Source organism: Sesamum indicum, linkage group LG12 (assembly GCF_000512975.1).
Source record: "Sesamum indicum cultivar Zhongzhi No. 13 linkage group LG12, S_indicum_v1.0, whole genome shotgun sequence".
NCBI classification, from domain to species: Eukaryota; Viridiplantae; Streptophyta; class Magnoliopsida; order Lamiales; family Pedaliaceae; genus Sesamum; species Sesamum indicum.
Genome location: NC_026156.1, coordinates 63226 through 78556, shown reverse-complemented (window position 1 = coordinate 78556; position 15331 = coordinate 63226). Strand labels below are relative to the sequence as shown.

At 34.1% G+C, this 15331-nt stretch overlaps 1 protein-coding gene and 1 pseudogene across 2 annotated transcripts; both read left to right on the top strand.

Moving 5' to 3' along the window:
• On the top strand, positions 1029-5433 carry LOC105174755 (PAP-specific phosphatase HAL2-like). Of its 2 annotated transcripts, none has more exons than XM_011096944.2 (4): positions 1029-1525; positions 3010-3682; positions 4000-4367; positions 5259-5433. In XM_011096944.2, exons 1-3 carry the CDS (start codon positions 1372-1374, stop codon positions 4301-4303), a joined length of 1131 nt encoding a protein of 376 aa, XP_011095246.1. In that variant the 5' UTR covers positions 1029-1371; the 3' UTR covers positions 4304-4367; positions 5259-5433. The 2 variants fall into 2 exon arrangements, with proteins under 2 accessions (XP_011095246.1, XP_011095245.1); XM_011096943.2 differs by lacking the exon at positions 5259-5433 and adding an exon at positions 4694-5241 and having other exon boundaries at positions 1030-1525.
• Positions 10517-12424, top strand: LOC105174754 (annotated as a pseudogene).

Genomic DNA, 15331 nt, shown 5'->3' with positions numbered 1-15331 from the left:
CAATTAAGGAGGTATAATTTCACCGTTATAAGGATAGTTTAGTCGAAAAAATTATTTGACCTGCAATAAATTAGTATTCAATCATTGAAAGTAAATACCAATTTTCATTCATTTTTTTGTTAACATCAACAAATTAAATGAATTTTGACTAATGAAAGGACTTATTTGTTAGACGGAAGCAAACCTTATGAGTGCTAGATGTAATTTTCAAACCACATGGGGTCCATGTGTAATTATACCAAACCTCATAAAAGGGAGTGTAATTATCCCTAAACCAAAAGTTATAAAGAGCTAACTTCTTACCAGCTTTTGCGATTTATTGGTAAAATTATGAACGTCAATTAAGCTATTTTTCCGACCTCTATAACTTCAAAAAGATTTTATTTTTAACTTATGTTTTCAAATACTTCAAAGTTTTAGTACTACTTAACTTACAACTCTTTTTTATAACTTTTTTCCACAATAAAAGTATAAACTATCGCGAACACCTCTTAACATATTGTAATTTTAATTGGTTTGCGTTTTACTCTTATCTCGATATACTGAGCAATACTAAATTCTACCAATACATCAATATAACTAATACATAAAATAATATAAATACTCATATATTCGAAAAAACTCAAACTTATAATTTCAAACTTATTCACGACGCTTCAATCTACTTAAATACTAAAAACTTCTAATGATATTAAGTAATACTTTGTTTTACTTCTATATCTTGATAAGAAATAATAGAATTATTTGCACTAATCGGTTGTAGAATATAAAATTTAAAGATTTAAACTACATTATTATATGGATGATAAATCATACTGATATTTTTATTTCATGAATTAAGTAAAAAAATATAGTAGTTAATATGTATTCAACCGCTCCCTGAAAATTAAGAAAGAAAAAGTGAAAAATGAGAGATTTGGATTGGAAATCAAAGGCGCAGATGACGTTTTTCCCCACATGAAAGACTAATAAGAAAGAAAGAAAGCAATTTCTGCGCATACACTTTAAAATAATTTGTGGAAATGTGTAGATAAGATTCCTTGATAATTTAATCAAAAATATATTTTATTCTCACAAAGAAATCCAGAAAAAATATACTCCTGCAAAAATGTTTTGGCAAAAATACTTGTTGGGATTTACAACCATTTCCTGTTAATCCAGAGCAACACAGAACGCAGATTTAGAAAATTCACAAATGCACCTGTGCTCCCTTCGCGTACAGGTTCATGCACTCTATGCGTTTGTAATAATGTGAAGGAGGACTAAAAGCAAGAGAAACCCCGGAACCACGAGTTGGGTCTGTCAGATATCGCCACCTTTCCTTCGTTTCTAATCTGGGTTTTGATCCAAAAACACTGGGATTGTACAAAAATGGAGAAAGGGAAATACTCGGAAGAGTTGAATGTGGCGGTGCGGGTGGTCCACATGGCTTGTTCAATGTGCGAAAAGGTGCAGAGACAATTGCTTTCGACGAACCCTGATCAGGTTAAGTCCAAGGATGATGATTCCCTTGTTACTGTTGCAGGTACTGTGATTCTTTCCTCTGTTCATTTCTTCAACTGGGTTCTTTCTTCTTCTTTTTTTTTTAATAAGGGAATTGGACATTTGTTTTTGTTTATTCTTTCTTTGTCTTGATGGGTTCTTGGATTGTCCGCATTTTGTGATTTGGGTCTTTCCAATTTTTTATTTTTTGCACTGTTTGGTAATGAGGGTTAATACAAATTGTCCATCAATTACCTTTTTTGATATTATTTCAGCTCTCCCGGGTCTAATATGGGTGATAATGACTGCATTGTTAGAATGCAATTCTGGGAATTACTAAAACTGCTTGCCTAATTATGAATTTCACATCGTTTTCATCATTTAGGAAGCTAAGAATTTGTTTAATATGGGTGAATGACGTAAATTGCGAGATTGTTTGTTTTGTATTTGTGTCTATGATAATGTTTCACTCTTTATCCTCAGCATACACTCTAGATTTGAACTGCTCTTTCGCAAGTACACTTTTCAAGAATGTTTTTCTTAGTTATGATAGCATATTTATTACAATATGGATGTATATTTCGATTTATTGTATTTGTACCATAGCTACTCCTATAAGTCGGTTCATAGACTTCCATTTATTTTAGTTCTACCAAAGCTATTATTTCATTTATGCATTTCTTGTATTTGAGGTGTTGATATGGATGCTCTTCTGTTTGTAAAAAACTTAAGAACATGGAAGGATTTTTACTACTTCCACAATTTACTATGTCCTGAAGTCTTGTGCTTGAAACTGATGTCCTGCCTTCTCAAGCAAAAAGGCTTGTTGAAGCTTTGAGATCATTTGTTCCTATTCCTTTTTTCTTTTTTTTTTTTTCACTTGTTTCTTTTTTATTTTGTGATCAGCATTTCTCACTTCATTTTGATGTCAAGTCCTTGATGTTATAGCGAATGTGCCTTATTCACTTAATTTGTTAATTTTGGTTATCGAAGTATATGATTTTTCATTTGTTATTGAGACGAGAAACTTGGTTGTTCCTTAAATGTGCAGCTATCCAAGAGTTGTTATGTGGCTAGGAGAACATATGTGGATCAATAGTCAATGAAATAGATAAAAATAATTAGATAGATGGTACTTACATGCATATCGTGATTGTTCTGGTTATAGTTTAGTTTCTGAAGTTCTGGGGTCTCTTCTTTCCACGTTGCATCCGACCTCTGTTCTTAGTCAACTTTTTTCCCAATGAATAAACCAATGATTGTTATAGGGCTATTTACATCCAGTTGCTTCAGTCATTTGCCAAATATAGCTTCCTAGTGACATTGGTGTAAATTTCATCTCTACCATATTTTCCTGAAAATTCAACATGTTAATTAGAGACTTCTGATCCAACTATACTTGAGTGACTTCAGTCAAAACCAAACATTCGATTTTGAAGATTGGGTTATGTATACCAAAGTGTTATGTTTATATCGATGCTTCACGACGTCCCTTGTTTGGTAACTCAATAATCTTTGCATGAACAGACTGGAGTGTGCAAGCAACGGTAAGCTGGATGCTCTGCAAAGCTTTTGACAGCCAAAAGATTTCCATTGTTGCTGAAGAAGATATCCAAACTTTGTCGAAGTCTGAGTCAAAATCTCTATTAGCAATGGTTGTTAGTGCTGTAAATGCATGCTTGGCTGAGGCACCTAGATTTGGTCTCCAAGGCCCTGAAAAAACACTAGATGCTTCTCAAATTCTTGAGGCAATCAGCAAATGTAGCTCAACTGGGGGGCGTTTAGGTAGGCATTGGGTCCTTGATCCTGTTGACGGAACGCTAGGTTTCGTGCGTGGCGACCAGTATGCTGTTGCTCTTGCAATGATTGACGATGGAGAAGTCGTAATTGGAGTACTTGGGTGTCCTAATTACCCAGTGAAGGATGATGGCCTAAACAAGTATAGTCAACAAAATGTTGTTATGTCGAGAATCTCATCAGGGGAAGTAGGATGTGTGATGTACACAAGCAAAGGCAGCAGAAAAGCTTGGATGCAACCTTTAATTCGTTCTGATAAGCGGTTTGAGTGGCCAAATTCTGCAAAACTTATACAGGTTTCTTCCATTGATGATCCAGCACTGGCAACATTGTGTGAACCAGTGGAAAAATCTAATTCAGACCATTCCTTTGCTGCTGGAGTTGCTAATACTGTTGGGCTAAGGTCTGCGAATGCATTATCCAAGTCATTACGAGTTAAAACTTAGTTGCTTGCGCACATTCTTGAGCCGAAATTTAACAAATTTCATGAAGTATTAGTTCTTTACAAGTTTACATGGGCTTCAAGATCAGGAAACGCGGATCGTAGAGCATAATCATAGTCATCTTTGTTGCTAAGTGGCTACTCTTACCAATTGTTGCTGTGTGAAGATGAGTTGTATGATTACTAGATTTCGTTTGATGCCTACTTTACCTCCAGTATCATGTAACCAGCCATGTTTTAAAAGTGATGGTAAGGAAAATTTTCTTTCTTAAATGCAGAAAGAAACCCCTGCGTGTATATAGCATGGTCAAATATGCTGCCATAGCTCGGGGAGAAGCTGAAATCTACATGAGATTTGCAAGGTCTGGCTATAAGGAGAAAATATGGGATCATGCAGCTGGAGTTCTCCTTGTGCAAGAGGCTGGTGGCATGGTCACTGATGCAGGAGGCCGCCCACTGGACTTTTCCAAAGGAATATACCTCGAAGGTCTTGATAGGGGCATAATCGCTTGTTCTGGCTTTAAGTTGCACCAGAAAATAATTGCTGCTGTTTATGCTAGCTGGGAATCATCAAACTTGTGAAATTCTCTCATTTGCCAAGAAACGAAACATGATGTTGGAATGCTATACTGGTAGTTGCTGCAAGGTAAGCTTCAGGAGCAGTGCATTTTCGCTTTCCGCAGTTAAAAAATTGTGTTTCTTGGGCCTTCTTGAGGGCAACTCGCTGAATTTGATTGGTCTACTGAGTCAATTGAGTCATCTTGCATTAATTTGTTGGCTTATTTTCGTCTGCTTTGACCTGCTTGAATTCGTCATTATAGTATTCTAATAAATTCCCATTGAAGACATTTAGAGATCTTTTTTCATGCCAAAGCATAATAGTTCAAGCACATAACGTCCTTAACCTAGTTTTATGTTGATTGCATTGACATAGCATCTTGACATGTTTTATGTTCACTCCAATTATTTCAGGAGAAGAAGTTCTTATCGGTGGAGTAGAGTTCTTCTTCACTTATTTGGATCTCTGAAGCACTCAATATTTCCCCAGTGCAAGAGATGGGTTACTCCACGTTTGCCTCTCCTCTGACTTAAATTGATCTCTTACGTTCTACTAAAGAGGAATCTTCAAACATGGAGTAGCTTATACTTTTAGTAACATAGGGCCTTTTTCCCCAGGAGTGTAAACTTCGGCTGGCCTGTCTGCATGTGGTAGTCGTCATTAACATACTGAGAGCATAATATAGCATACGAGCCATTTCGACTATTCGTGTATAGTTAATTACTCGCCATATGGATTTCTTCCCTATGTAAACCTTCACTAGGTTGCAAGTGAAGGAACAGTCTCTTCATATGGGTTAAGATTGAGTTAGGTTGTTTTTAAGGATCAGAACACATGTTCATTCACATGCTTGTGAACTGTGCGGTAGACGGTTACCCGTTGGTTTTCTCATAGTGTTCAAGAATGTGCATGGTTGCTATGTCATAGAATTAAACAATAACAGTCCCTATGGTTTTTCTAACATATATATAACTGCAGTTGGGTTTGCAGAATCCCAAGTGACAGTAGCCTTTCGAGATGCCGTACAGAATTCTGAATTCTGAAATTGCCAGATTTTGACGTGGTTAGTAACCTTTTCTTTTTCTTTTTTTTAAGACATCAGTTACAAGACAATATTAGTAGTTATACACCGTTGATGTGTGTGGGTTATTCATTTTGTGATTTTTTTCCGACCCAAGTATCAACGATTTCCTCCTTTCTTTCTTTTGTTTTCTTCGGCAACCGTTGTGGTACTTGGTTGTGTGTGTAAAAATAACACTCATAGTTTTAAAATATATTATAAATAAAAATAAAATATATAAATCAATACATCATATTTAAAAAATAATAATAATTAAAAGAAAACTCACTCGGGGGAATATTGATACAATAAACAAATTGATGTCATGATGTCACAAATTATCGTTATCAGTGAAAAACATCTTAGAATAAATAAAAACAATCAATTACATTATACTGTACACCATTAAATATTCAAAATTTTATAAAGTACATTAATAATTTCATTATAAATACGATGATAAAACCAAAAGCTACTATATAAGTAGGCAGATAACTACATATATGAAACTTGAACCCAAACATCTTCTACCCAAAATTTTTTGAAATCTCAACCTTAACATTGAGGTAAGGGGGGAGTAGCAAATGATTCCGAACTGTTAACGAGGCAATCTTTTCCTAGTACAATTTCAAAAATAATAAGATTTAGTCAATCTAGGAATTCTTTATGTACAATCAAAACTTTTGAGTGGGATATGATTAGATCACGAGGTCTAAGCTTGTACTTTAATTAGGAGTGGTTATGGTAATCAGAGAACTTAATTGCGGATTAAGATTGTTTCATTTGGTATATTACACCTTAATGAAGAAGTTTGTTACATTACATGTACGTGGCACATCCTACATTTTCTAGCATTATCTTTTTTAGAAACTCATTTATTACAAACCGCGTCTTTACAGTTGTGCCTACGTATGATCATTAAATGTTGTTATATTCAAGTACAATAAAAGGTACTCCCTTATAAAATCTTTTAATCAATGCACTAAGAGCCTCAAACCTTGCAAATTGTGAAGGTTTGAAACTCTCATATCGTAGTGTAATGGTTAACTCGTTGGTTTTCCAGTTTGAATTTTGTTAATAATATTGATTTAATCACTTTTGTGTGAATATATTGCGAGTTGAAAGTGATTGACTTATAGTGTTTGATTTAATCAACGTATTCCATGATTTAAAAGTTTGATTTCATATCAATCTTGAATCTTCAATAGTATATGCATGGCACAGTTTGTGTTATTTATTTTATGTAAAAGAAGAAATTATAAACATAATTAAGAAAAAATTATATTTTTGGTCCCATACAATAGAATGTGTTGCACTTTTAGTCTCACAATTTACGGCTTTAGCATATTTAGTCTCATAGAATAAATATTGTAGCATTTTTAGTAGCACAGAATAAAATTACAACACATTTGGTTCCATAGCATATAAAGTTGTGGCACATGTAGGATATAAAGTTATTTATATTCCGGGGGACCAGATTTGCAATAAATTTTATCGTATGAGACCAAATGTGTCAAATTTTATTCCTATGGAACCAAAAATGTTACAATCTTCATTCTATGGAACTAAATGTGATAAACCCGTAAACTATAGGATCAAAAGTACAACACCCCGTATTGTATGGGATTAAAAAAAACAATTTCTCCCATAAATATATAATAAAACAAATCCGCATGAAAAGCGACACTCCCGCGTTTATCCCATCTGGCAAGCATAGCATATTCCTGCCTCCTTTGAAAAATTAGGACCTATATTTCCTTTTCATGTTTATAATAAAAGAGTTGCAATCATACATGGAAACTAGAAAGAGATGAACTCACCAACCATCTCTTAAAACAATTCTCACTTACTTGTAATTAATAAATTTTTACACTTGAAGAATCAAGAATTACAGAAGAAAGAGATTTCATATATCAACAAAGTTGAGTAGCTTACAAGCTTAAATAAACAATTCTAAATAAGAAATCAATCAATTGTTAAAAATTAATTAACTGTTCAATCAATAAAAACGCTTTACATACTCAGAACAAATGGATCTCAAATCTTATTAAAAAATAGTTAGAGAGAGTTGGGTCAGAATAAGGATGAGATGTAGAAAAAGTTGTTACACGACTATTTGGTGTAGTCAAAATCAGTTTAACGCTTAATAAAGCAAAGAAAAAAAGAGGAAAAGAATGAATTCGTACAGCGACTTGTTCAAAACAATCCGTACACACTTGGCGGTGAAGAATTATTCCGTTTTCCATGCCTCCTTTTCCGCATTCACATTTTTCTATTTCTTTATTTTTCTTTTTCTTTTTCAATCATATTTCTTCTCAATTCTCACCTAAGCCCTGAAAATTTAACATTATGTTTGGTTTCGTGTTTTTACATTTTATTTGTGTGTTTTTTTATTTTTCAACTTTATATATATATAAAGATATATTATTTGACAATAAATAATAATTTTTTTCTCCAAAAAAATACAATATTAGTGATTTTTGTCTCCCAAATCCCAACATCAAATATTTACCACTTATTTAAAAATATTTTAAATTACCTTAAAACACAAATTCAAACATACCATCTATTTTCATCACACACTTATTTATCTCTATATCTCCAAAACACAAAATAGAACACTCAAACGAACAAATCCAAACATTTCGTAAGTTTTCATCTTGAGCAAATTTATTAGATAAAATCAACTATATAATAAATATAATGAATTTTTCATGTAATAATTATTAGATATATTTTTTCGATTCCGTAGGTAATTTAGGTCTGATTAAATTTAATCTAAACTAAATATTAAAACATAGAATAAGACAAATTTTCTAGGGGAGATTGGGTATATGTAGTTGTCAACGTATGTTTGTTAGCGCTTAACTCTTACATATATATTTAAGTATCAACCGTCAAATTTGGTGTACAATGTCAAAGTTGACATGAAAACTCTCTCTCTATGAACCATATTAATTAAACAAGAATTTAGGAAAATTACAATAGTTCCATGACTTACCTAATGCACAAAATAATATTATATTAGTTCTTCTGGAAGAAAATAAATTAATTTCCTACATTCAAAATTATTATGACTAAAAGATTATGATAAATAATCTTGATTAATTATTATTTGTCATTATATTAGCACATGGTCAAAATATTTCACTTGATTTTTACATGTAGTTAATATTTTGAACTCGTTTATAAAAAATAACAACTAATAAATAAATTTTATATAACTATAAATAACTAGTATTCACCAGATTATCTACTTTGATTTAATCATTATAATTAATCATAGTGAATTCAATTAATAAATATATACATTCAATATGTATTCATATAATTTACATATTAAAAAACATCTTATATGCATAATATCATATGTTTACAATAAATAAAGGATGAAGTGCAATTTTCGTCCACTAACTATAGTCTTATTTCATTTTAGTCTTTTAACTTTATAGGGTTTCAAAAAGGTCCTCTAACTTTTCAAATTGCTCAATTTTGGAATACCAGTGACCGAATTTTGTCCAAAGCGTCGAAAAATAACACCTGAAGCTGACATGGCGTGTCAAAATCCAGTGACTTTGGACAAAACTCGGTGACTAGTGTCCTAAAATTGAGCAATTTCAAAAGGTAGAGGACCTTTTTAGAACCCTTGAAAATTAAAGGCCTAAAGTGAAATTTGATTATAATTTGTGAACAAAAATTGCATTTAATCCTTAAATAAAATATGAGATACAATATTACTTCACAATAAAAATATTCACATAAATTTGAAGTAATTAATAGAATCATATAAATATATGGAGTCAAATTATCCTCCAATCATATAGTAATATATCTTAAATTCCTTCATCAAATCCTAATAACACGAAAATATAAAAGCGATGCAATTTACTTCTTATTTCCGTATGAATAAATAAGTACAATTTAAATGAAATTTTGTCGATAATTATTTAGTTATTTATCCCAACAATACATATATGTATATGTGGATTAGTTTGTCAAACATCAAAGTCAATGTACAACCAACATATTCCAACTACTCCTACATACATAAGCATATTTAATGATAATTTGACATGTTTTTTCATGATAAAAATATAATTCGAATATTATTTTGATATGGCATTTTTTAACATAAAATCCTCAAAGAATCTTGTCACGTAGTGCTATTTTCTGGATAATGTCCTACAACATTTAATAATTTATACTAATATAAAAAAAAAATTACTCATAAACAACAATTTATGACATCCGCGACACTAATTTTTTATTATGTCAATATACTCATAAGTAGATTGTTTTTTCTTTCATTTTTTATGTTACTTTTTTTTTACATGCACATAGGGACGACATACCATGACGATTAATTAATAAAAAAATAACAAAGAAAAGACAAAATATGAGAGTTTTTTTTGGTTTGTTTTTTAACACTGATTTCAATTTCTTCTAATTCGAATTCCTTTTTTTTTCCCGGCACACTCTCTCTTCGGACGTAGCTCATAGGAGCACAAGTCGGTGAAAAGTCGGCCAGACTTAATATTTACGCAAAATTAGATGATTTTAGGACGTGGATGCTGCTGCTTTTTTTATTAAAACTTTATAGACTTCCTCAGACATATAAAAGTTGCATTTATGAGTTCTCACCAATAATTTGGCGTAACATGTAGAATGCAAATAAATCGAACTCGAGTTCAGTATGACAAAAATTGCAGATTCGAGCATAAGATAAATTATTATCTGCAATCTTGTAATCCTAAACCACTCAATTGGATCTTTTCTTCTTCGACATAACTCACCATACCTCTACCCGCGATCCAATTTGATTATGCAGTTCCACCAACATGTACTAATAAATACACTCATTTTATATTGTGTCAAATATTATAAATGGGCTATGATCAAACTCATCATACACCTACATAAAATTGTGAGTTCGATATCCCGTATAAAAATTGAATGCGTAAATTTAAATAAAAAAGTAATTAATTAATCACTAAAGTACCAATTTGTAGAAATCAAAATATTTAATTTAATTTAAATTTAATGGAATCAAATAAAAAATGGTAGATGTAGAAAGTAGATGGGCGTAGATACAGAAAACACATAAGAGCAGCAGCATCAGGAAAAGCCAATAATTTCCATGTCCGCGTACCTCACTCACTCCCACTCTGAAAAAGTTTGTGCTTTTCCCTGGAAAATCCAATCGCCCCAACAAACTCTCCACTCGCGCTCGCGCACATTCCCATAACCCGACAAATCACAAAACGCGTGATAACGTTTTAAAGATTCAGCACCCTCAGATCAGTTTCTTCAATTCTTTCACCATCGATATATATACATGTATCTTCATGCAACAGTATAAGAATCAATCCGTCTGCATATTTGCAGAGGTTTTCATGATTGCAAGCATTTGTACTCCCACACCTCTCATCTTTTTCTGAATTATTGATTGATTTTTTATCGGAAAAGCTGCCCGTTTTGTACGTGTGTGTATTCATTCAACTTGACCTTACAGCCCACTGATCAGTGTCCTTAACTCTCTCTCTCTCTCTCTCTCTCTCCCCTTCTTTCTTGAAACTACTGATAAGAAACTGTACTTTTCCTCTGGTGTTCATCAATCTTGCCTTGTTGGGATCACCAAATCATTCTCCTGTATTTCTCGGATCTGATATTAAGTTTGCAGCAGCTTCATTTCTTGTTGGCTAGTGAAAGCTCTCAACTTTTTTGCTCTTTCACGGCAACTATTTTCATCTCTCTAAGCTATCAAGAAACTAGCTAGCTTGTTCAGAATTTGAACTTGGTTGCACTAATTTGACAACACTCACAGACCGAAAGCTCCAAGAAAATCATCAGCTGCCATTTCCTTGTCTTGCCAACAGTGACAAAGTCAGCCGCTTAAGCTTCTTCTTCAGCTCAGCTCTGCTCTTCACCTGTAAGTTTGATTACTCTATTCCTCCTTTCCCACTAATCCCATGTATCTTCCTTAGATTTCACAAACATCGTGCAGAATTGGAATCCCAAGTAAGAAAATTACAAGATAATGGGGAAAACGAGCAGAGATTGGACGCAGATCTATGCTATCTACGGAGTGGATGATTGGCAGACCCCACTGTTTCTCCTCATCCATGCCATAGGCTTTTCCGTTCTGTCAGTGCTTTTGCTCCTCTACTTCGAGCCCACTTGCTACTTCTTGCAGCACTTCCTCCCAGGCCCAGCCTCCGCCCGTTTCGCCGCCGGCTTCACGGGCTCGGTCACGGCCCTCTCCGCCGTCTGCCTCTTCTTCGCCGCAAGCAACTTCTTGTACTCCGCCGTGTCGCTCCACTGGGAGATGGCTCAGCGCATTGTCTCCTCAGTCCCTGACTGGTCTTCCGTCAAGCAGGCCCTCGACCTCGGCTGCGGCCGCGGTATCCTGCTCAACACCGTCGCCCTGCAGCTGAAGAAGTCCGGATCCTCCGGTCGGGTTGTTGGGCTAAACCCGACCCGAACACAGGCAGAAAACAGGGCCCTCAACCCCACTCGCACCCTCAGAACCGCTGGTCTCGAGGGCGTCCAGGAATACGTCACGTGCAGGTCAGGCGACCCAAGAACACTGCCCTTCGGCGACAGCTACTTCGACGTGGTCGGCGGAGCGGATGAGGGTGTTGGGGGAGGTGGTGAGGGTGCTGAAGCCCGGCGGGTTTGCGGTGGTGTGGGACAACGTGCACGTGCCGGAGTACGTGCAGAGGTTGAATGAGCTGAAGATGGAGGAGATCAGGGTGTCGGAGAGCGTGACGGCGTTCATGGTAAGCAGCCACATCGTATCCTTTAGGAAGCCACGTCAGCACTTCATGGGGTCCGCTGAAGTGAGACTAGATTGGAGATTCAACCACCTCGGTTGACCCTAAACAAAGAACCAAGCGACGTCAGCACTACGTATTTTGTTAGTTTTTCCAATTTTCGGTTTTGTATGAGGTAGAAAAAACTTAAATAGGTCTGGGGATACCAAGTGGAACCAGATACCTCTTTACGTGTAAAACATCAAATACTAATGTAGATCATATCAGATATGGTCATGTCTGGGAATTGTAAATATATATTTTGAATTGAATTTTTTTATCCAAATCAGGTTAATTATTTACTATATATGACATATTTATTGTATAATTGATTATTTTTTTAAATTATACATAAATTACAGAACAAATATATTATATTTATTATATAATTAGTTCAAGTATGATAAAATTTAATTTGGAAAACTTCCCATGGTTGATCTTCAAAATGCTACATAGGATAGAGGGCTGAGAGTTATGATTGCCAAACAGAAATTAAAAGGGAGTTTATGAATAGTAATATAGCAAGTGAAGAAAACGACACTACAGAGTGTGGGATTCACATATATATGCTTTACTCACATGTGTGATAAAGCTGCTTTTATCTTTTGTGCCCACATTCTTAGGGTTGGGGTTAGGGACAGCATTACCATTGCTTTGTCGAAGAAAGAGGAACATCATGTATTATATATATATATATTCACTGTATTAGTCCGACAGCAAACCATGATTTCGCTCTGAAGAAGTCTGGAGCTGCAGGGCTTTTCATATGTTGATGCAAAATTACAAGGGTAAAAAGTTGTGATAGGGGTAGATATATATGGGCAGTACGTTGGACATCTAATCACGGACAAAATCAGTTGTTGCATAACTGTCTTTGTGTACAAGCTCTGGAAATTCATCATCGCCGTTAAAGCTTTTGGTTTTAAAGTATAATTAAGATTGGGAAAAGAGAAGATATATGCAAGTCGCCAACAGAAACTCATGTTGTATTTATCAAATGTATAATTATGTCAGCATCATCCCCAGCAGAGACAGATGAGATAAAGAAAGTGCATTGATTTGATTTGAAAGTGGGAGATGGCATCAGGCTTCAACACATATAACTGCATGCAGGAATTGTATGGATTTACTAACAATTTTAAACTACTTATATTTCTATCATTATGCAACTTATAATGCTAGACAACTTTTATTTAATTCTCACTTATTCCAGGAATAAATGTAGTCTAGACAATCTTGATTGTTTTTCGTGTGTTTATATTTTAGTTTTATGTATTAATTTCTTAAACATTTTTATGATTAATTTAACCATACTTTAAATTATAATTTTTTTTATTTGTAGTATTAAATATTAATTTGTTATAATTGTATATATTTATAATTTTACTATTTTCCCTTTTAGAAACCTTTGAGTATTTTATAATATATTGGTTTCATACCATCGATAATATTTTCATACATCATTATTAAAGTGACACAACACCTGTTCATATTATAATCGATACCGTAAATCTAAACGATGGTTGGGAAATTAACCTCCTCACTGTCTAACAATGTTGGAAAGAACGCCCCAAGACACGCAACAATATTTGAAAAACAAATGTACGGGAAGACCCACAAATGCTTCCAAATATCTTCCTTTTGAAAAAGATTGCAAAGTAAAGACTCGTCATTAAGTTTTCCATTAAGATATAGTCTCCTACCACACAGATAGTAGGTGGCAAGGAGCTGGAATTCTGTGTTTTTCCATTAAAATTTTGTTCCAATTGCATTTGTCTAAACTCAATTCAGCTGTGTATGATCATAAATAGGGTAAAAATGCAATTTAGTTCCATGTATTTTTAAAAATATGTAAAATACTTTTATATAAAAAATAAAACAGCAAATAACTCTACTGTGATTTAAAAAATATAGCTGAACACCCCCTCTTGAAGACAATATTTTTAATTTTTTTAATATATTTAATTATTTTATTCATATTTAATAAATAAAATATGATAAAAATTTATATATTAAATTTGGACCAATAATTTAAATTAGATGAAATCCGGACCACTGAATTGTGCATTAAATTTAGACCTTGATTCAAGTTTAATGAAATCTAACCGTTGATTTGTTTTCTATAAATTTCAACTATTCGATGTATATCAAGCAAGATTTAATTAACGGTTCATAAATTAAGATATAAAATTGATTTATTGTTAAAAATTAAGCCCAAGTTACATGGTGTTTTGCTATATTTCTAAAATCATATTTTCTGTTTTATATTTTACATAGGTTATTTTACACATTTTGAAAACACATTATTGTACCTTGATAAATTATATTTTGCTTGTTGTCTGATCGAAATACAGATGAGATTGAAATTTGATTTTCCAGATATTGTTCCTAATTAGCAAATCTTTAACTTGGGGGATTGAAGACTTGATGAAGAGACAGGCTCAGAGAATTGAAATTAACATCTAACTGACAAACTCTCGAAGCCTATGAATTTTCAGAAACTGATTTCAGTTATGAAATGACGAAAATTCAACAGATAAATCCCTATCAGCGACAGAGATTTTCATCTTAATCAAAGAGAAGAAGAGCCGATCAAGTCACGAGATATAATTTATTTAGTAAAAGAAAAGTAATTCAAAACATATACAGCCTCTGCTTATACATCAATTCACTAGTCACAAAATTCTGTTTTCGGAAAGTTCATAAGAGCTTTCCGTTTCTACGAGGGCAAAAAAGTTTGAAAATTTCTTAAGCCGTAGAGATAATGGAGAACCGGCTCGGCGTCGGCCTGAAATTCCGCCACCTCCAGCTCGGCCTCTGACACGGCGGCGCCAACGCTCTCCTGACGATCTCCTTGCTCGCCTGCCTTCGCCGCAACCTATTTTCAGGTACGGCCATTTCGAATCGGTATCGGGAACCAGGAACTGTCGAAACTCTGTAGGCGCAATTATGAGATCTATAAGACGCGGGATATCTCTTCCGGATATTGAAATTCTTGTCGGATACGCTTCTGACGGCGGAGGCGGGGGGCCTCGCCGGCGGCGGAAGCCTCTTCGCGGGATGTTCCATATGATGGAGTATAAGGAATTCACGAGCGCAGAAATAGCAGAGAGATTTGCTGTATTTGGATGTGGAGCGGAGTGGTGTGTGTGTGTTGCGCAGAATTTTTGGGCTGGATT

Bases quoted from the DNA above. Each gene is read 5' to 3' on its own strand.
- LOC105174755 (XM_011096944.2), top strand. From the start codon at position 1,372: ATGGAGAAAGGGAAATACTCGGAAGAGTTGAATGTGGCGGTGCGGGTG. The intron at 1,526-3,009 runs GTACTGTGATTC...TTGCATGAACAG, and splicing joins TTCCCTTGTTACTGTTGCAG to ACTGGAGTGTGCAAGCAACG. The intron at 3,683-3,999 runs GTCTGCGAATGC...TCTTAAATGCAG, and splicing joins GCTAATACTGTTGGGCTAAG to AAAGAAACCCCTGCGTGTAT.